This window comes from Vidua chalybeata, chromosome 1, assembly GCF_026979565.1.
Source record: "Vidua chalybeata isolate OUT-0048 chromosome 1, bVidCha1 merged haplotype, whole genome shotgun sequence".
Taxonomy (NCBI): Eukaryota; Metazoa; Chordata; class Aves; order Passeriformes; family Viduidae; genus Vidua; species Vidua chalybeata.
Window position 1 is genome coordinate 99,035,319 of NC_071530.1, and position 21,562 is coordinate 99,056,880.

Consider the following 21,562-nt stretch of genomic DNA (forward strand, 5'->3'; position numbering starts at 1 on the left):
ATGTTTTTTATTTGCATTCTTCTTTTGGATATGCATGTCAAATCAATTATAATCCCTCCCTCAAATACAAAGGAAGCTCTTGTCTTGATCTTCTGGACCAATATTTATGTGCTCCAGCTGCTTCAATTAACCTAAGATTTTACTCTCAGGATAAACTGGAAATCTTACTAATCACAGCATTGAATCAAATCACATGGAAGGATAAAAGTAAGATGATGTAAAATCATCACCAAACTATCCAGAACATTACTATTCATATGGGGAATAGCATGATTGTTATGGGTTAAACTTTTTTTTTTGCTGAACTTCAAATGGATCAGTCTGTTGAGAAGTCAAAACCAGAATTTTATCAGCTATGTGTAAGAGAAAAGAAGAGAAGGCTGCATTCTGAAGCAAATCCCAAAGTATTTAAAGTGCACACAGAATTAAGTATTTCAATACTGTCATTAACATGTTGAACACCTTAAATATGAATCACGTCCTAAACTGATACACTAGCTAAACTATGAGTATGTTCAGTCTCCAATGTCATACTTTAACCTTCAACACCAGTGAGTGCAATACTTATTTTGCTTCTCTTTTGGAGCAGGGAAAAGGGCTGTTACAATCCTTTTTTACCAAAAATGTTGATATTAATGTTACAGCAGGACAAAATAAAAACTTTACAAAACTTCAAATATGTAACTATCTTTTAATAGTGTATTGCAACCACATTTTAATAAACATTTTAAGCATCCAAATGTAAATCACAAGGCGGGTTTTTTTTTTGTTTGTTTGTTTTTGTTTGTTTGTTTTTTTTTTTTGTTGCTTTTAAGATCACATGTGAAATACCAGAGAAGTAAGCCTTTTTGACACCAAATTTTTCCTCTGCTGAACTAAGCTTATTGAAAACCACATAGGCATGCATATAGATTAAAGCAAGACAAGTTTTCACTTGTGCTCCTAGACTCTTCTTTCTGTCAGGTATGCCCCTTGTCTTCCTCATCAGTTTTGCTATAGGAAAATTTTTGGTTTCCATTTTGTGTTTTCAGACCAAAATTCTACTTGTTATAATACAAGATAGATTATCATAGAGACACTAAATGATAAATCTTAACTTTCAGGTTAAATATTAAATGAAGCTCACGCAACTCAAGAAGTGATGATTTTTACTATAGCAAGCCAGAGAACTGATAACTTTTTATTGTCACAGCCCAACACAGTAGTAATGAAGATGAAATTTGAAGATATAAATTCTTCAAATATAAAAGCACTTCACAAAATGTATTCAAAGCAGAAAAAGTTTGTTTTTGAACCTTCATTAGAATTCTTGTATCAACTTGAAGCATTACATTTTGTAACACTTTTTATCTTACACCAGAAAAAGACACCAAATACAAATTAACTTCTACAATAGTAGTAGTATTTCCTAACTCTACCTTAGAGTCAGTAAAATGAAACCACATTAGCATTCACATCCCCTTTTCTTTATACCTTCTAAGAATGCTGTGGTTGACCAACAGCAATCAACTCTGAGTGCCCTCACTGAGATGGGGTAACCACCCTCCCCTATCTTCCATATCACCTTTCCTGTAATGACACTGAGTGTGAGACTGCTGACTTAACATATTTCATCTTCCTTTGTACTTGTCTTTCAGAAGACAAAAGAATACACAAGGTGTAAAGCAAATGAAAGAGCAAACACCTAAACTGTTGTATTTTTAAATTATCACATAGATTTCTTTTGCATTAAGCAATATGTTACTTTTATCTGCCACAGTTTGCAACTGCCAGAATTTCTCTGAATGAAGCTCATCAAAACCAAGCCTGAAGCTTTAAACACAAACTGTCAATAAAAATCTTTCTATGTGTACTTACGACTTTCCATAGCCAAAACTGTGATATTATGAACAGCATTAGTTTCCCTGTCCAAAGATTTGGCAGTTGTAATGACTCCACTGTTGGCATCAATATTGAAATATCTCTCCAGATCTGTGTTTCGATCTATTGAATACCTAGGTAAAGGATGAAAGAAAATTTTACTTTATGCTCATTTACAGCATGTAAAAATCTTTCACGATTTCTTATGAGAGGGAAAGTGCTTCCGCTGTTTCCTTAGTTTGAGCATTGCTCAGTCCGGTTTCCCTGGGGCATTGAGTGAAGCAAAGGCATTTGCAAAGGTGAGAGAATTACACAGTGACTTGTGCTGACAGTGGCGGGCTACACTCCCACAGTGTCCACTTAAGCGAGGTTATAGTATTCCTCTGTCTTTTCTTTCTTCCTCTATGCTGTAAAACAAACTCAGGGATTAATCAAATAGCATCCTCCTGAGAGGCAGCTAAGGAAAAGGTGAGTTGGAATTTGCTACAAGGCTGTACCAGCCAGGCACTGATCCCATGGGGCTGGCAGCCTGAGTGCAGGGTTTTCTACTGCCAGCACAAGAGCCCCTGAGTCACCCAGAGCTTCAGGGGAAGGGGGAAAAAGGAAAGATGATACAGCCTAGGGTCAAGGGATTGCATGTCATCACTGTCAGCTCACAGTGCTTTACTGTCATTAAACAAACACAGGTTCATGCCCTGAACTCTTTGGCTTAACACATCTTTACCTCCCAATTTGTTTTCGGAAGGGGAGCTCCTTAGGAGCTCCTTAGCAAGCTGAAAATAGCATAAGAGAAAAGGTCAAAACACCTGTGGATGATTTTTTTATATCCCTTTTGAGAGTAAGGGACAGCTCATTAGGCAGATTTAGATTTACAGCTGGAGTATTTTTGACATTAGATTTATAACTGGGTCAGATTCTTGCACTCTCATTTAGGTCGAGTATGTACTACAGAGCACTTCCCTACACTCAGGATGAATTAAAATGTCTGAATTGGATCAAGTGTGATTGTTGCAATTACTGACACACTTATGATATATTAGATTATTGATATAACATAAACCAAATTCTTTGAACAACGTGGAAAGAAAGAATTATGCAAGACGGTTAAAAATGTGGCTTCCTAGACATAATGATCTTATGAAAATATTTGTTTGTTCTATGTTGTAATACACATCTTCTTTACTGTATTACTGTGTTTTTATCTTTTCCTCTTAACTGTATAATCTAAGTGCAGAGACTTGTCACATAATTAGAATTGTTTACCTGTATTATGTCACAGTGAGAGAGAGAATAACAAGTCATAACAACAACAGTAACAGCAGTTTTTGTGAATTACTGCTTTCCCTCTTTCACTTTTTCTTTTCTTCTTTCATTTTGTCTTAACTGTAGGCCATTTTTCACTTTATTTCTTGCCAGCACTGTTGTTTATTTGGTCAGCGGTGTTCTACAGCTGCTTTGAGGCTGGCAAGTTTCCCCATGAGACTATACCTGTCACCTCTGCTGTGTAGTCAATCTTGGCAGGCCTCTCAGCTGAGATTCAATCTCCTGCCAGATTTCTCTTAGAAATCCTTAGATTTCCCAATTATTAAGACTATCATTATGCAACTTGAAGAGTCAAAGGAGGAGAAAGAGAAGAAGGAGAAAAGAAGGAGGAGATGGAGAGGTGAGAAATACAAAGAGGAAGAAAGCAGTAAAGGAGGGAGACAAGGAGGGAGAGAGGAAAAGAGGGTGGAAAAGCAAACAAGTTACATAAATTGGATGAGCTCCTTACGAAACAAGGAGAAAAATAATTCTATGAATAGGAAACAAGTAGTTTCCCTTCTTTATAAGCATTGTATCCATACCCAAATTCTAAAAAGAAAAATTTAAATATATTTAATCCTTTAATTCCTCGCTGCCATAGTACTTGAAAATCTTTGAGCTGCAGGAGTTTTAAATCCTTTATTTAAGTTAGTTCAAACATCAATAGTTCTTTGGTCCTTATGAGATAACCTCTTGTTTTCAAAACATTTATTATTGTCCCTAGTCCTTGGTATTGTCAAGGTTCTGCATCTGATCTTGTCATTTCAACATTTTCTGAGTTGTAACAAATCTAGTTTTTAATCAGTATCAATATAATCCAATGTTTGGAAGTTGGAATACTTATTTATAGATTAATAATTTAAAATCCTTAAACAGATCATGAAAAGTTTTATGCAATAATCCTCCTTAGCACATTCCAATTTTAGGTGAATCTGTCTCTGATGCATCAGAGCATATGTAGAACAGCTTTAAATTATATTATCTTTCAGTACTTTTGACCATGTACATAGCAGGTTCACAAGCACATAGATAAATCCTCACTACTTTTCTTTTTTCCCCTCCCTCAAATTCCAAGAAACTTTGATGCAGAAGGAATTTCAAGATGCTAGCAGGTGATATATTTTTTTTTTATGCTGGAATTGTAAAAATTAACCAGATCAAGGCCAATAAACTCATATTTATTTTTACAAAGAAGTCAAAAGCATTCTGAGCATGACCTGCATTAATGGAATTGTGTTTAAGCCTATTCTTAATGATTCTGATAACCAGATATTATACACCAGATGCTAACATCAGTGCCAGAAAATACTGCCACAGCAAAGATAAATTTCACAAGTAAATCCATGGCAAACATTCATCTAGGACTTGTTTATACATTATAGGAATCAACTATTTTGAATATGTTGTAAATATATAACAAAAGAGATAGAACATTTGCATCACCTTTAGGAGTGAAACATATGCTTTACTTTTGCAAAAGATCTCTGCTTTAGAAATTACACTTGATTCCCAAGTTCATTTTCAATGCATGAAAGACTTAACATTACCAAAACAAGTACCCACAAAGATCTTTCCTATGCATGCACTAAATGAGCAATAAAAACAAATGAAACTAAGCACTAACTTTTAATTGTGTATGAGTTCCTCCCCCTGCAGGTGTTTAAATTCATAGAGTTCCTAAGTTATAACCATTACTCTCTAGATTCTTTGCTTGTTCCTTTGAGAATTAATACTCTGCATAGGAAAAATTACAAGTAGCTCATTTCTGGTGTAGCTAAGGTGGTGAGTCTTTGCCCTTGAGCTCTGACCTTAGATACAGGCAAACATAAGATTGAGAATTTGTGTTCTGTTATGGTTTCTTAATGATCTTGGACATTATATTGTGGAAGTTTTGAAGGTTTTTCAGACGCTGAAGACAAAGGAAGAGGGCCTTGACAGTTTATGAATCTCCAGTGATCACACCTCTTCCCATTCAAATGGAAGATGTTTGGCTGCTGTAAAATTTACAAAACCAAAGCCTTTAATAATTCTGACTAGAAGTGGATGCATCTCATCCTGTCAACTTTTCTCATGTGAAGAGTTTTTATGAATGTTTCCTGCTGTGGGACCTCCACTTCAGTTTCCTTGTGGGAATTTATGTCCTATTATATTCTGATTCCTAGTACGCACAGACTATGAATCATTATTCACGCATACATGTATATTATAGATATCATTTTTGATCCTGGTTGATTTAAGAGAACATAACTTGCTATAGATAATAATAGACTCTTCCCAAGCATAGAGAGTAATAAATATGAGCATTATTTTTAGGTGATTTCTTTTTTTTGGGATTCTGAAACTATATCTTCTCTTCTTTGTTTCACAGAGATTTCAACTTTTTTTTTTTTTTTTTTTTTTTTTTTTTTTTTTTTTTTTTTTTTTGAGGTTCTGTAGTTCAGATTATAAAAGTTAAACCATGCAAACTCAGAGAACATCTGAATGTCCCTCTGCAAGGGAATAAAACTTTTAATGACTTCCAGTGTAACCAAAGCCCCTCCCACCACAAGATGAACAACTTCAATGCAAAGGCTGAATAAATAATTAAGAACTCTTGCAATTACCTGACAGGACTATTTGAGGCATCTGGATCATGGGCTGCTACAGTTCCAATGATAGTGCCAACCTTTGCTGCTTCAGACACCACCATGGAGTACAGATGTGAAGTAAACACAGGTGGCTCATCGACATCCTCTACAATTATCTTCACTGTTGTCATATCACTGAAGGGTCCCAGACTCAGGAAACGAGGGTCAACATGCATATTGGCTGCTTCTATCCTCAAGGTATAGCTTGTCTTAGCTTCAAAATCCAGCTCCTATACAGGCAAAATTATTTGGAAATTTTATTATTCAGTGATGTTGACGCAAAACTGTTTTGCTTAAAACTTTCAGTAAGTATAAAATGAAAATAACTTTTCCATTTGTATACAACCATCACTTTTGACTGACTGACCACAGTTGATGGTTAATTTTTAGCTTTGTCAAAACACTATTTGCAGTGTCTCACTAGTGAATATTCTGCAATTACTTAAGTGATAAAGATAGTTCTACGTTGTGAGAGAAACAAATTTATAAGATAATTGCAAAACTTTCTGTAACTTCTATGAGGACCAGATTCTCACTGATTTTTTCACCATTAATGAATTAATACTTATTTTTGTCTTATTAATATTTCATCTAAGCTCATGGCAAATACAGTGTGACATACTACCGAGATATAAGAACTCAATATAATCTTTACAGGTTACTTATAGGTGAAAACACCTCATTCAGAAAATTGTGGGTGGGATTCTTTTCTGTTTTAAATTTCTTTTGAATTTATTGATTTTTGCATAGTACTTGGATTGAATAAACAATCTTTTCTCCAAGCTCTTATAAATTTGTGTAGAAAATGTGGCAGTGACTTAAATTACACTGTTTATATCACAATATTTTGTACTGAGATGCAGTCTGGAGATTGTTTTGGTTTGTTTTGCTTATTAAGCAAAATACATGTAATTTTTTTTTGCCTTCCTTCTGCTTTAATTTTCTTCAATGGAAGTACAGTTTCTTTTTGAATAAATACGGCATTAGAATCAAAAACTACCCCCTCAACAAATAAGACATCTGGGATCTGAGGACATTCAGATTCTTCAGAAATAAGAAAATTTTGTTTGAAGAAAGAATAATTGTAGCACAAAGGCCATTACTGAAAAAAAAATCAAGTTAATATTAGAACCTTTTACCCTGTATCTATAATCTTAGTTTGTCAGCTTGCACCAAACATCCAACTAACTATTCCTTTGTAATTCCAAGTTTAATCATTTAAAAGCAGCAGCAAAATACTGAAGCACTTCCAAAGCTGCAGTCTGGTTACTCAACTATGTCTTCAAACTATAATTCCAAGTGTATAAAACAGATTAAAAATGTTTTTCTGCAGTTCTGCTACTGAATACATCACAGGGATCTGAGATGTGCTTGCAAATTAATCCTCCAGTATCTGCAGAACATTCCAGTATTCACTCAGAGGAGCAGCAGAGGTGAAACACACATCTGTTGACCTACAAGGGCCTAAGTTCTCCATCTAGTTACAGTCAGATAAATCCCAAATGAGCATCTTAAAGTCAGCGATTATGTTGATGCGATAATACAGCTGCAAACAGTCTAGATTTAAACATGAAAAAGGAACTGCAGCACAACACACTCAGAAAGGCACTGAACTTCTACAAACTCTATGTGGCAGCAAAAGGCTTCTCCAAATGGGAATACTTGTGATCCTCATATTATGCAAGCACGCACTTCTTGCATTGAATCAAAGCTGCAATATTCACAGCTCTTGGAAAACAGATATGCTGAAATAGAAAGTTTGTCTGGATATTATTCACTGTACTGGATACAACTGGTCAGCATTCATTAGTAAAGCATGTTTATTAGTTTTTTTTTTTTTTATTTTCACCTTGGTTTTATATTTAAAGGACAATGCATCTGTTGTGAAACAACCTCATAGCCATAATGCAAATGCAATGTGATGTTGGAATGATGAAAAATGCTTCAGCAACTTCATTCTGTGATGATAACAATTAGGCAAGTCATATGACCATATGAGTAGTAAGGTTAAAGAGTGGATAAGCTCTTAAGACATCTTAAGACATTGTATTATCTAATAAAAGCAAACTATTAATTAAAAATTATGACCTAAAAAACCAGCTTAATAAATAAAGAAATGGTAACCCAAAAAAATGTGAAAGGCAAAAGGCTAACATTTGTTGAACTAAAAAAAACCAAAAATAAAACCAAAAAAAACCACTAAAACCAAAACTCCTCCTCAATAAACAAAACCACTGACCCTTTTGCAAACAGTATATTTTCAGTCAGAATGTACAAAAGTGTGTAGTGGAGAATGGAAAGCTAATTTATCCTCATGGTATCTGTTGAAATTGGATGATTGAGATTACAGTGATACCTAATCAAACACATAGAAATTTATCATGAGACTGCAGAAAATATAGCAGCTTCTGATACACTAATGTCAACAGCACAGTCCTTCAAAGTAAAAAGAGTTATGAAATTTCTGATTTAATAGACAAAATTTATACCATACATGTAATTGAAAAAAATATATAAATTTTAATTTTGTTTTAATACAAAATTATTTTGCACATACAATAAAATTTGCACAACAAAAAATAAATACTATTTAAATTATTTTTAAGACACTCCCTTTAATCCTTTGATTAAAGGATACTACTTTTAGATCTTTATTACCTGAAATCATAAAGTGTTTTTTCATATGAATGTTTATCATGAAGGAATGTTAGACTAGTAGGGAAATCACCAAAAATATACACTCATGAGTAAAGTATTTCCTCATAGAAAATGATGAAAAACTAACATGGTGTAGATAGATATTCTAAACAGTCTTACTTAGTGTGCATGTTCAACCTTCTCTAACTTACATCTGAGAAAACCACCATATGGTCCTTAGTGTGATTGTAGCAAAATTCTTCCAGGAAAGATATCAGCTGGTGAATGTCTGTTTTTCACCAGTCACTAGTAAGGAAATCTCAGTAACTGAAAGAAGTAAACATCTGCTCTCAGCAACATCAATCCTTCCACAGGATTCCCTCAGATATCTTCTGGTACCCAATGCTGCTGGCAGCATTCAAAATGGATAAGGATTCTTGTTAATGAAAAATAAATAAATATATATTTTTTAATCTACTCTATGTACATATACAGTGGAGACAGTGTTTAGGAGAGGGTAATTATGGATGGATAAATGGATTTTACAGTATCAAGTGATTTTATTGCAGTGGCAATAATGTTATATTCAATTCTTTCTAGCAGAGCCTGTCTTCTGTGACGTGTGGCAATGTCTACAACAGCTACAGTCATCACCTTCAATCTGTTGCTCTGAGGTATACAACCTCAGATCCTATGGGGAATACAGAGGTATCAATCAGAGTTTGAGGCAAAATATAATCTGGGAAAAACAAGCAAAATATCTAAGATATGATTAATGTACAAGAGCTCTTGACCTGGCATAAATATTTCAACATTTCTCAGATAATATAATGAAGAAATTGCATGCTACACACACTAATGAAAGACAGAGAAAGTGGTCTGAAATATTTTCTTTTTCTGTTTCTTCTTATCTAATTATCATTGGTGTCTGTTTTACAGACAGCATTATTTAAATGGCTTTTGGATCATGCCTTCATTGTTTCTTGCTATAACAAAAGCACAAGACTCCAGTGATGGAACTCCAAGTTAACAGACTGCAAATCACTATATCAATGGTGAAGGTTAAACGGACAACATATACTTCCCGTCCTTCAGTACAGTGAATAGAGCTTAACAGCTTCATTAATATCTGTGCATTACTATTATCTGATTAGATCCTATGCAGGATCCATAATCTTTCCTTTTGTGAGGCCTGTCTTTATTTCTTTTCCTTTTATGGGGTAAGAATTTTATCCTCTCTGAAGGAAATTGCAAAACAAGTCTTCTATTTTAGAGAGGCTGGATATAAAGTTATAACTCACAGAAAGCCCATTTTTATAATGTTCATTTTTATTGTATGGTAACTTTGTAATAATGTACTTTTCAGAGGTGAAAATCCCATTTTTAAGCCCAGTTGAGGTTTTACATTGAAAACTGCAGTACATCAAACAAATGCACACAATCTCTCAAAGGAACCAGGGAAGCTTCAAGTTCTTACATTGTAAACTCTGATATAGAATTGAAAGAAAAATTTATAGCTAAAAAAAAAGAATTGTTAACAGTAATGGAAAGATAGCTTTTCACTCAAAAGCTTATGCATAAACCCTCTCCTTCTCCCAACTCCATTTTATAATTGCCAGTATTGCTTTTAGAATGAACTCGGGTTTTAAAATAATCTCTTAGCAGTCAATTTCCATGAGAAAGTACTTTATAACATTATTTTTTCTCTTTAACATGCATACCTGTTAATGGTATTGTGTTGGGGCTTTGTATTGAGGGTAGAAATGAAGGCAAAGTGAGTAAGAACTCTGCCATGGGAAATCTTAATGCTTGTCACTTTCTGCAGTAAGACATTGCAACCCTTACTTCACAGAGTATTTAGGGGTCTTCGGTCTTTTTTTCCCCCCACTTTAATCCACGAAAATCTCTCCATAGACTTCCAAATAGTTTGAATCAGGTCTCATAACATTTCAAAAGGTCACATATGATACATTAAAAAAATATACCTTGCAGCCTTTTTTTATTATTAAATTACCATAACTACTTTAAGTATCAAATATTTGGTAAAAGTGTAGGTGGATATAGAGAATCATGTTTTTATCTTTAGATATTTTGCTACTAAGCTATTAATATTACTGAAGTCTAACTTTAGCCTGCAGCTTTGTGGATAAAGTGAGATCTGTACCTAAATGATGCTTTTTTTAGTACACTGTTTCTAGGAATAGTGCTTTGGAAACCACAAGAAATGATGTTTTGTGTATGTACTTTGCTTCGAAAGCAAAGCCAAGACTCCATTCATGTGTATTAAAATTTGATTCTGTCAAAAATCAACGAGAATTCGCTTCAAAATTGTACGTAGCTTTGCATGGACCCTTCAAAATCTGTTGTATTAAGTGACTGAATCATCATTTGCTTCCATAAATATTTCTTCAATTCTAAGGTTTCTACTGCAGAGGAAAATCTGACACATTTTTTAAAACTCCAATATATGCAGAAAAATTACGCTTTTTCTCCAAACACCCTCAGCACTGTGAAATTGAGTTATGCAAATTATCTGAGTCCTTACTAACAGAGCATTGATAGCAGTATGTAAATTACAAATGAAACCACAGGAAGGAATTGATCCTACTCTACAGATGGAGAACTGAGTCACAGTGTGAACGAAGAAAAAATTTTGAGATACTTCTAAGAAATATAAATGCCTGATTCCTGTTCATAAACTCTACAACTCTTTTTTTTCTGAAAAGTTCACATAAGATAGACGTTTTGCTAAATCCAGCTTAAAGGCAACTTACACATCTAGTTTAGTTTGACTTTAGAATTGGCAGCCCATGCCTTCGACCTGTGCACTTTTCACTGAGTTAGAAACTGGACAGGCTCAGAGAGCTGGTAGTGAGTGTAGTTACATTCAGTTGCCATCCAATCACCAGTGGTGTTCCCCAGGGCTCAGTGTTCAGTCCAGTCCTGTTTAATACCTGTAAGTAATTTGGACAGGGGGAACGAGTGCACCTCAGTAAGTTTGCAGACAACACTAAGCTGGGTGGGAATGTTGATCTGCTGAAGGGCAGGAAGGCTTTGCAGAGGCATCTGGACAAGCTGGATCAATGGGCTGAGGTCAGTTGTGTGAGTTTCAACAATAAAAGTGCAGGCTTCTGCACCTGAGTGACAACAACCCCTGCAGTGCTACAGGCTGGGGGCAGAGTGGCTGCAAAACTGCCCATCAGAAAAGAACATGGGAATGTTGATCATGAGCCAGCGTGTGCCCACATGCCTCAGAAGGCCAATGGCTTGTATCAAACCAGTGTGTCTGGAGGGCAGTGACTGCCCCACTGTACTTGGCATGGGTGAGACCACACCTTGAGTCCTGGGTCAAGTTTTGGGCCCGTATTCAGGAGGTGTTGGAGTGTAGGGAGAAGGGCAATGGAGTTGGTGAAGGGTCTAGATGATAAGTTGTGTAAGGAGTGTCTGAAGGAACTGGGGTTGTTTAGCCTGGAGAAAAGGAGGCTCAGAAGGAACATTATTTTCTACAACTACCTAAAAAGAGATTGTAGTGAGGTGAGGGTCAGCCTCTTCTCCCAGGTAACTAGGGATAGTACAAGACAACACAGCCACAAGATGTGACAGGTGAAGGTTCAGGCTGGACATCAGAAAGACTGTTTTTCACTGAAAGGGTACTTAAGCATAGAAACTGACTGCCATGGGGATCATCATCCCTGGAAGTGTTTAAGAAATGACTGGATGTGCCACTGTAGTTTAACTGACATGGTGGTGTTTGATCAAAGACTGGACTTGATGAATTTGGAGGTCTATTCCAACCTTAATGATGCTATCTTATGATTCTGTTCTCTTCTATTCTGTTCTATTTTATGAATTACCACAGAGACTGTGCTAGAGTGCAGAGATTAGCCAAACTCACATTATTTGCAACATCAGAATTGTAGCATGAACTTCTCCAAACAGGATAAAAATAAAAAAGATTTCTTCTGTTTCATTTGACAAGTGAGAACTTTTCATTTATTTGTTAGTATTATTTAACAAAAGAGAAAGCGATTAAATGAAGAAGTAGGAAGATTTCCACAGGGATTTGAAACTGCTAGGCAACAAATTGTATGAATATAGTAGGTTACAGGAAAATTAGCTTTCCTACTACTTTTCCACCCTTTGTTTAAGATGAGAATACTACTTATGGGTCTCATTCACTTGTTATTTATAACGACTTCTGAAGAAAGAAGAAAGACAAAGAAAGTCAAAATTTGTCTACTAGAATTTTTCATATCCTATTTCAGGTAATGAAATAGCTGAAAATAGCTTAAAATTGATTTACACACTTTTATATACCATGTAGATACATGCTGGATACATGTTTTGCACATGAAATTGGTTAATGTATTGCCGAAGACAGTAGATTATTTTTTTTTAGTGCAAATAACCAAGTAAATGGTTCAAAACTGTTATACTAGCTTCTGTCATTAGATGAACTTTTAGCTTCTCTGTTGCATCCCGGGTTTGGGTTCAGATTAGGGGTTCTGATATATGTTAGTTAGCCGGTTCAGTGTACCCCTGTGTACCCTCATGTTCCCCCCGCGGTGTTTCGCTCCGGGTCACTTACCATTGGAGCATCACCATGCCAGTCTTGTGGTCACCCCCCTGTCCACTCCTGAGAGCTCTGTGTCTGTTACCCCGTCCCTGCATTCCCATTCGTCCCGGAACCCTGTACACACCCCTGTTGTGTCCCCATCAGTTACCGTAGTCCACGTCACTCCCCCGTTGTCTGTCCCCATTGAGCAAGGGGGGCTTCCGCCCCCATTGGCCCACCCCCTCTAAAACCCTACGTGCCCTCGGTCCCGTCACCATTTTGTCCATGCAGCACTAGAGAGTGGCCGCTGTTCTCCATCACAGCTCCACGTGACAATAAAAGCTCTCCAGCCAGCTGCGAGGACAAGGTGCGCCTCCACCTCTCTGCCTCACCCCAGCGCCGGCCAAGGAGCATGGCCAGCCCCCGCTGGTGTGCTGAATGCCACAGTGCCCGGGCCACGCGGCATCCCAGTCCCACTGAGAAACAGCGCCTTTAGCCGGGCTCTCCAGAGCTGCCCGGGACTGGGGAAAACAACGCAACGCCTCACTTCTCTAATCTTACAAAAACCAATTCTACCCAAACATAACCTGCTGTCATTATGTAAGCCATAAATTAATGACAGGACAAAATTAGTCCTTGTCCCAAATATTTTAAAAATGCTGTGTGTGAGGGTTTTTGTTTATTTGTTTTTGTTTGATTGGTTTATTTGGGTTTGGGTTTTTTTGGTGGGGGGTGGTGGTTTTTTGTTTCGAAGGAGCTTAAGCAACTTCCTGAAATACATGAACTACTTACTTCATTCATTTAATTATGATTCAAGTATCCTAACTGGGATAAAATAAAATAAGATGCGATGAGTATATGAGAGCCCATACGGCTGTAAAAGCTGTACAGTGATAGAAGCGCACGTGCTTCTTAGTTGTGCTGCATAAGGTATAGTACAGCCCTACTCTTTATTCTTGGAAAGGACAAAGACCAAGTAGATAGAGACACAGAGAAAGCATTCTTCCCTTGTCTGCTTCCATATGGTCACAAGAGTAATTACAGGAGTGCCAGACTATTGCCAAAATGTTATTTTGAGCTGAGGTTTAGTCTAGTAGTTAATCTACACTGACATTAGACACTAGGTAGTAACAGTACTAGCATGTTCAGGGACAAGTAATCCCTAGTCCTGCCATGGCTCTAAGAACTATGAGTAGAACTACCACTACTATTCAGAAAACAGCACTGTTCTAAAAATGTTAGAGAAAAATCCAGCCTGAATAAACTATGCAAGCCAGAGAGATATCTGGGTTTATAGAAGGGCAGAAGAGTTATAAAGGAAGGAATACACTCCATATATTTCAAAGAAAATCAGTATTAGTAGTAAAAACACAATTTTTTTTTTTTTTGCTGACTCGTGATGTTATGAAGTACAGAGAAGAAACTTGTTCAAACAGGCATGGAAAACAATCCAAAACAAAAAATTAAGCACACCCAAATCTGTTCATCAGTAATCTTGAGATACACCTTACCATGTAACACTTTTGTCATTCTAATAGCATGGTACTTGGTGTTTCTCTGTTTCAAACCAGATCAGTTTCCTGCAATTTTTGCTCATCCCTGGGCATTTTTCTTTAATATTCCATAAAATGAATGTTGTGGAATAAAAATAAAAAAGAACATAATGATCTATCTTTACATGGTGAATTCTTAAATCTCACTTGTCTTCCTGCAGTTTTCTTTTCTTTCTTACAAAAACTCTCTTTTTTAAAATTTAATGCTACTTATGTGTTAAAAGAAGTGTTAGTTTTGAGTGAGGAAGTCAACTTTCGAAGTTGTCTTGAAGTGGTTATACTTCTAAAAACAGAATGCAAAATCCTCAGCTTGTGTGTGGAACTCGGATAACCAGGTGCCAAACTTTCTCCAACACCCAGCACAAAAATGAATGGAGAAGTGCCTTCAGCTGCTCAGTTACTGCCGGTGATTTTCATGCCCAGCCTGCTGAGCTTTATGTACAATTGCAGCAGAAGTACACAAAACTAAAGCACCCATTTGCATTTAGAACCAAAGCGTGCCTTTTCATTAGTCTTTGCCTTGGCATTTTACTGCCTGATGTGTACACAGACGTGACATCTAAGCATATCAATAATCAGAATTTGAAAAGGATAGGCTTGCATTTTGAGGCTGAGCTGTTTCTCAATACCTCAGCTGATTTTAGGGCATGAAAAGGAGAAAGATCACTCCATAGTGATCTGGCAGGTAAGGCTCAATGATTGAAACCTACTTAACCTGCATACGCAGTTATTAATAATGGTCTTTAATTCAATTTATTGTCCAGAAGACAGTGCAGTTGCCTGTTAGGCACTGTGCCTCAGCTCCTCACTTCTATCCTAGACAATGCTCTCAACAAGGCTGGCAGGGAGGGCCTTTCAGCACTGGGCAAAGCACAAGGGTCCCTGGAGTCAAAATGAAAAGCTAAGGACATCCTGAGGTTTGAGGGTGGCCCTCACTGTGAGGAATCACCTTTGGGTATGTCAGAATGTGTCAGGTTTGGGTGAAGGGCAGTCAATTTTCCCCACAGCAGAACAGTGCTGTGCTTTGCATTGGTAGCTGGAAAGGTATTGACAATATGCCAGTTTCTGGCTACTGCCAAGCAGTGCTGGCACAGCATCAGTTCTGTCTCTCCAACATTTCCCACACAGATGGGCAAGATCTTGGGAGGAGGCACAGCCAGAACAGTAGACCCAAATGGACCAAAGAGATATTCCATGCCACAGGGTGTCTGCTCAGATATAAAACCTAAGAGAAAGGCGAGGGTTGGAATGGGGGAGTGAGCATTCATTATTTACAACCTTTGCCTTCTGAAGCAAATGCAACTTGAACTGAAGCCCTGCTTCCCAGGAAGTGGCCAGGCATCTCCATAAGGAATAAAATCTTCTGTTTTTTCGTTTTGCTTGGCATGCATGTGACCTTCAGTTTTGCTTTCATAAATTGCTCTTATCTTGAACCACAAGGTTTTCTCCATCTTATTTTCTCACACTGTCCTGCTGAAAAGGGGATGATAGACTAGTTTGGTGGGCACCTTGCACTAGCCAAGGACTACCTACCATACAGAGGAAAAGAAGTAAAAAATTGTAGGAAAATTAGAGAAAATTTAACAAGTCAAATTTAACAATTTAAGAAGTCTTAAGTCTTGTGTCAAAATATGGAAGTATGTAGGTATAAAAATTATTAACAGATTAGACCATTTGATCAGGTCAGTCTAACAGCTATTTCATAGAGCACTTCTCTGGACAAATATTCAGTATTGAAAAGTCCAGTTCAGCTCCCTAGCTAAAATTATTATAGAAATAATAAATGTCAATTATTTGGTCCACTGTATAGCACCGAAATCAGGATATTCGAGGAATAAATACCATGATTACAAAATCATACAAAAAAAAAAAAAAAAAAAAGAAAAAATGGAAATGAACTCACTAGTTCTTATATTAGATCACTGAAGATCCTGACTGATTCAGTGTTGCTCATTGTGGCACTGGTAAATGTTCTGTATCTAGGACAGGCACATTTCTCCCAAATCATTGCCCAAAAACTTTAAATGAGCAAACTGAAGGAGCCACACTGAATTTGGCTGTTGAACAAAAAGACTACTAACTTTTCATCACTTGTATTTCAAATGTACTAAGCAGAAGTACATTTTGTAAGAAGCCTAAGATGGATGTTTTTTTCCTTGAAAAAAGATTCACATTACACATACTTCAAGGGTGAACATACTTCATTTGTTGTGACATCTCTTGATGATTACCAGCTCTCAACAGGTGTTAAGGACATCAGAGAGTTAGCCCTTTGATTTGCAACATCTTGCACTCTTAACTTCTTTCAAAGGAGAACTATAACTTAAGCTTTATATTGCTTGAAGAAGAAACTGATACATCAGAGAAGGGAAAAAAAACTCCAACAACACAAGACAAAAAAGCTCCCCCCAGCTGATAGGTGAAGTTTACAAAGATTAAAGAATATATAGTTTACAAAGATTAAAGAATATATAAGAAGAAAAATATGTTGTGGAATAATATTAAGTACAAACATAGGTCCTTTCTTGGAAACATAGGTACATGTATTCCAAAATGCCAAATCATTTCCACACATTAAGGATATTAAATTGTTGAGGAATCCATGCAGTGTAGGTAGCTGGGTAAGCAGCTGCAGTGGGAGCTGCAGGTTGAGCTCTGGGTGGGAAGCCCAGGCTGTGAAATACCATCCCTTGTATAACAAAGGTCACAGGGACCTTGCCAAGCATTCACAAATTAAGATTAAGAAATTATATGAGAGGTTCTCCTAAGGTGTTGTATTTCTTTTATTGTTCAAAAATTTTAAATTTTCTTGAAAAATATTTCATCACATTTTTACTTTTTAAAAGGGTAGTCTAAAATGTGTTGCAGCAATGTAAGAAAGCTTACTTTTAATAATTTTATATCAACATGATTTTTCAATTTCATAATGTTTTCTAGCTGCACATGTAGAAAGCTATGAAGAAAAAATACTTATTTAATTTTTTCAGTTTTTTTAAATAATATTTTTAATAATACATTATCTTGTAAATCTACTACTTTTGCTGTTGCATAATTTTAAATTAATAATGTGTCCTTTCTGAATAGTATCACCTCAGCTATAGACATCCAGATAATTATTTTTAAAGTTAATTTCAGGATCTATTTTTTATTTGGAGTTTCCATTTTTGCTGCAAGATATATTTTCACACTTTCTACTATTTAATACAAAGACAAATGAGACTAAAGTTTAGATTCCCATTCAAATGCTGTGCTTTAAAACATCCACCTCACGAAAATACAAGGTCTTGTCAAAGAAAATGCAGAATATTTTTCAGTATAAGTCATTAAAAACCTCATAATCACACAGTCAAGTCAAGATGATAATAATCACACAGTCAAGTCAAGATGGTATATTGTCAATATACCAATGGAAACATTTACAGCAGACAAGGCACTTAGGAACAAAAGCTCATACTCTCATTACCTGTCCCCATCTTGAAGAGTTCTAAACAGAATCATGGGGTAAAATCAGACTCACCTTCTGAATAGTTATGATTCCCTCCTGGGTGTCTTTGTCAACAGAAACCTTGAATACTCCCAAACCATCACCATCCACAATCTTGTACTCCATTTCAGCGTTAGGTCCAACATCTGCATCTGCAGCTTTTATTCTGGCCACCACAGAAGCCACTGGCAAAGACTCTGGGACATTATACTGATATGATCCTACAAAATTCAAAATTTTAATGAATTCAGAGTCTTCTGGGACTGAAAGCCAAAAAAAAAAGAAATCTAGCTTTCTTAAATCTACCTTCCTTTAAGTCATGTGCCTGAACATCTACTCAAGCTACAAGAATATATTCTTCAGTTTTGAAATAGAATTGCCCTTTTTGTTAGGTTTCGTTTGTGATAGAATCTAGGTACAACAGGCATAACTTCTTCATATGACAACAAAAGTACAAGGTAATGATGCAAAAATAAAACTCAAAACTTAAATGCAAATCATGACGTGAGTCCCTGATAATGCATTTTTACTTTGTTTACCAGAAAAGAGGAAATAAATGTAAGTAAAATAATATCAATATAAAGACTTATTATTCTATAGCTTTATATTTCGATTAGGCAGCTCACAATTGGAATATCATTAGAAACTAATATATATTAATTTCTTTAACAGTAAGTGCACCATCTTGAGAATTCTAGCTTTTTTTATTCAAGCACAAAATGATATATATGCTGTCAAAAGGGTATCAGAGTGCATTCTGATATCCAGAATATTCTGGTATCTGGTATCCAATTGGATATTCTGGTATCCAATAACACCTTCACCTTCAAAAACAACTTCAGTTATTCTATTATTATTTCAAGCAGTTGGTGGCTTGAAATAACAAGAAATCTATTATGTACAGATATATTTTTTCTATCGTTGGAGGTGAGGCTGGAGCCAACATGAATATATCCTTCACATTACTCTCTATGTTACCATGCAATTTTTTGTTTTATTAGTAAAAAAGCACCCTAGACAGAACTCTATGAATAAACTGAGCTCTTCTGGTTTGAGCATACTACTGTGTGCTCCTTTCTTTAGGTTAAAATGAGAGCCACCTTGGTCAAAGAAATCAAATGGAGGAAAGGTCACTTCCCAGCTCTTTGGTATTTAACTCTTTAGGAAATACTGTAAGCACATGACAATGTCAAAGGAATACAAAGGATTAAGGGTAAAATTAAAGAATCCTGAAGCCTAACTGGCAAGACTTAAATATCTGTTAGGATATATTTTGTTGCTTATTTATTCATAGAGAGGAAGTAAAATGCATTCATAAATGTCCCTTTTGCTGTACACCATTTCAACTAATCTGGTATGCATGAGACAAAGAAAAACAATAATTATTAGACAAAGAACAACAATTATTATTATTATTTTAATAATAATAATAATAATAATAAAGTCTTGCAGTCAGAGTTTAACAAAGAACTTGACAAGGAAAATAAGCACTTTCTGTTTAGAAATAGCACAGTGTGTAAAGAAAATGCCAATGTTTAGGAATAATATTACAAGTCACATATTTACAAAGTAACTTACTGCGTGGAAAGCGGGGCGGGTTGTCATTAACATCAGTCAGGGTGACAGTTACAGATGTAGTCCCTGACAATCCCCCATTCTGCCCAACCATGTCCTTTGCTTGGATAACTAACAGGTACTGGTCCTTGGCTTCTCTGTCCATATTCGGAAGGGCAGTCTTGATAACACCTGCAGAAAGACAAGGTGTCAAGAATCGCACAAGCAAAAATATGCTGCTGTAAAAGCTGAGTTTGCCTTTAAAACATAACAGTGGATCAGTGATTGCATCAAGAGTGGAGTGAATTAATTTCAACACTAATATAACAGGGTTTGACTAGGAGTTGTGCTGACATACCGTAACCTTATTTTAAATGGTCACCAAACCCACTAATTTTTATTTACTGAGTAATGCAGTGCATGATTGTGTTTTTCAAGTATCTTCTCCCTGAACTAGTCTTCAAAGTGTCTTGGGTAACACTTCCTTCCCTGGAAGATGTAATCTTCTTTATTTGATTTCCCACTGAAATCAAATAGAGCTAGGAAGAGCAGAATATTCTGCATTCATTTTTAAAATTCTAAGGTCAAGATTAATTTCACTATCTTTTGGATACTCATTCAAGACATTCACTCCTACCAATACTGATAACATGCCACACTTTGCAGATATATGTAATTATCTTATTTTGCCATATACTGGGTTTACCAATATCCACTTCTAAATCATTAGCATAATTAAGAGATTTTTTTTATTTAGTAATGAAACACTTAAATATCTGAAGTAGTTTTTGTTATGTCCATTTGATGATCTGCATAATTAAATAATTTGTAACTAATTGACATGAAATGAAAACTAAAAGAAAATTCCATGTTTCATTCTTTCAGCTCTGCTGATATACATCAAAAAATAAATATGCCTTCTCAAAATATGATGGTTTTATGAATATTTCATGGACAGTACATAATACAGTTGCTAACCCTGATTTTCAGAGAGGCAGCCGTTTGCTCCTCCAGCACTTAGTGTCAGTAGTAAAAGAAATATAAACTAAATAAAGAAGATGCACACTGGGACACATATCTCTTCATCTGCTATTTGTTGAATGTTTGCTTAGAGTTTTATTTCTTTTTTCCCTTATGGATGTTGGACTTGCCATTTATCACTTTTGGGTTGAAACATTTATTTCACCAACAGACTGCCTGGCACTATTTCACCCATTTTACAAGATGTGTAAAAATACAATTAATATATAATTTAATAGTGTTATTGTTTCTACCTTGCTTTTCCTGGCATGCTTGTTTTTCTGTCATAGTTAAATTACCAGGCAAAGTTACCCAATCATTTGGAAGCAAACTGTCATGCACACAGGAAATTTGAGTATCACATCAAAGTGATGAAAATGTACGCAAACATTTCAGTCTGAATTCATCAAGATTTTTATTTAGCAGAAACTACCATATTATTGTTCAAGGGCTGCCTGCAGCCACCATCACAACATATATGGTACATATGCACACATGGAGAGGGAGAAAGAGAAACAGAGAGAAAACCACTATGAAACATACTTATTGGAGGGAAAAGGACAGTGCTATATATCCCTGCTGAGCATGGATCTCTTGCAATATGGACATAATTATACTAGTTATTTCTGCAAATTTAGATGTTGCTAAATAGAGTGTGACTCTTTGGTCACAATATTGGGACTCAGGTCTGATTCACATCACAGATTGTTTATGATTAAAAGGTGGATTTTTTTTTTCTCTTTTGTCTCAGATTGGTTATATACAAAATGAAGATTATAACTCTTCTCCTTGCAGGTGTAAATGAAGGCTCAAGCACTAAACTGAAATGAGCAGAGCAAGAACCTACTTTCCTGCATTATAAAATGATCCAGCAGAAAGGGTAATATTTCTTAAACTAACAGAGGATTAAAGGTTGCATTTGGTTGTGGCTTAAAAATGTTCACAAAATTTCAAGAAAATTGTATACATA

The 21,562-nt window shown here is 35.8% G+C and overlaps 1 protein-coding gene across 3 annotated transcripts in view; it reads right to left on the reverse strand.

Annotated features, from left to right (window-relative positions):
- The window catches only part of LOC128795565 (cadherin-7), a 72,004-nt gene that overhangs the window by 11,709 nt on the left and 38,733 nt on the right, over positions 1–21,562 (reverse strand). For all 3 annotated transcript variants that reach the window (XM_053956433.1, XM_053956443.1, XM_053956452.1), the window contains 4 exons: positions 19,597–19,764; positions 18,052–18,239; positions 5,766–6,019; positions 1,858–1,994 (listed from right to left, as the gene is read on the reverse strand). In XM_053956433.1, the coding sequence (XP_053812408.1) occupies positions 1,858–1,994; positions 5,766–6,019; positions 18,052–18,239; positions 19,597–19,764 (747 nt within the window). The remainder of the gene's footprint in view (positions 1–1,857; positions 1,995–5,765; positions 6,020–18,051; positions 18,240–19,596; positions 19,765–21,562) is intronic.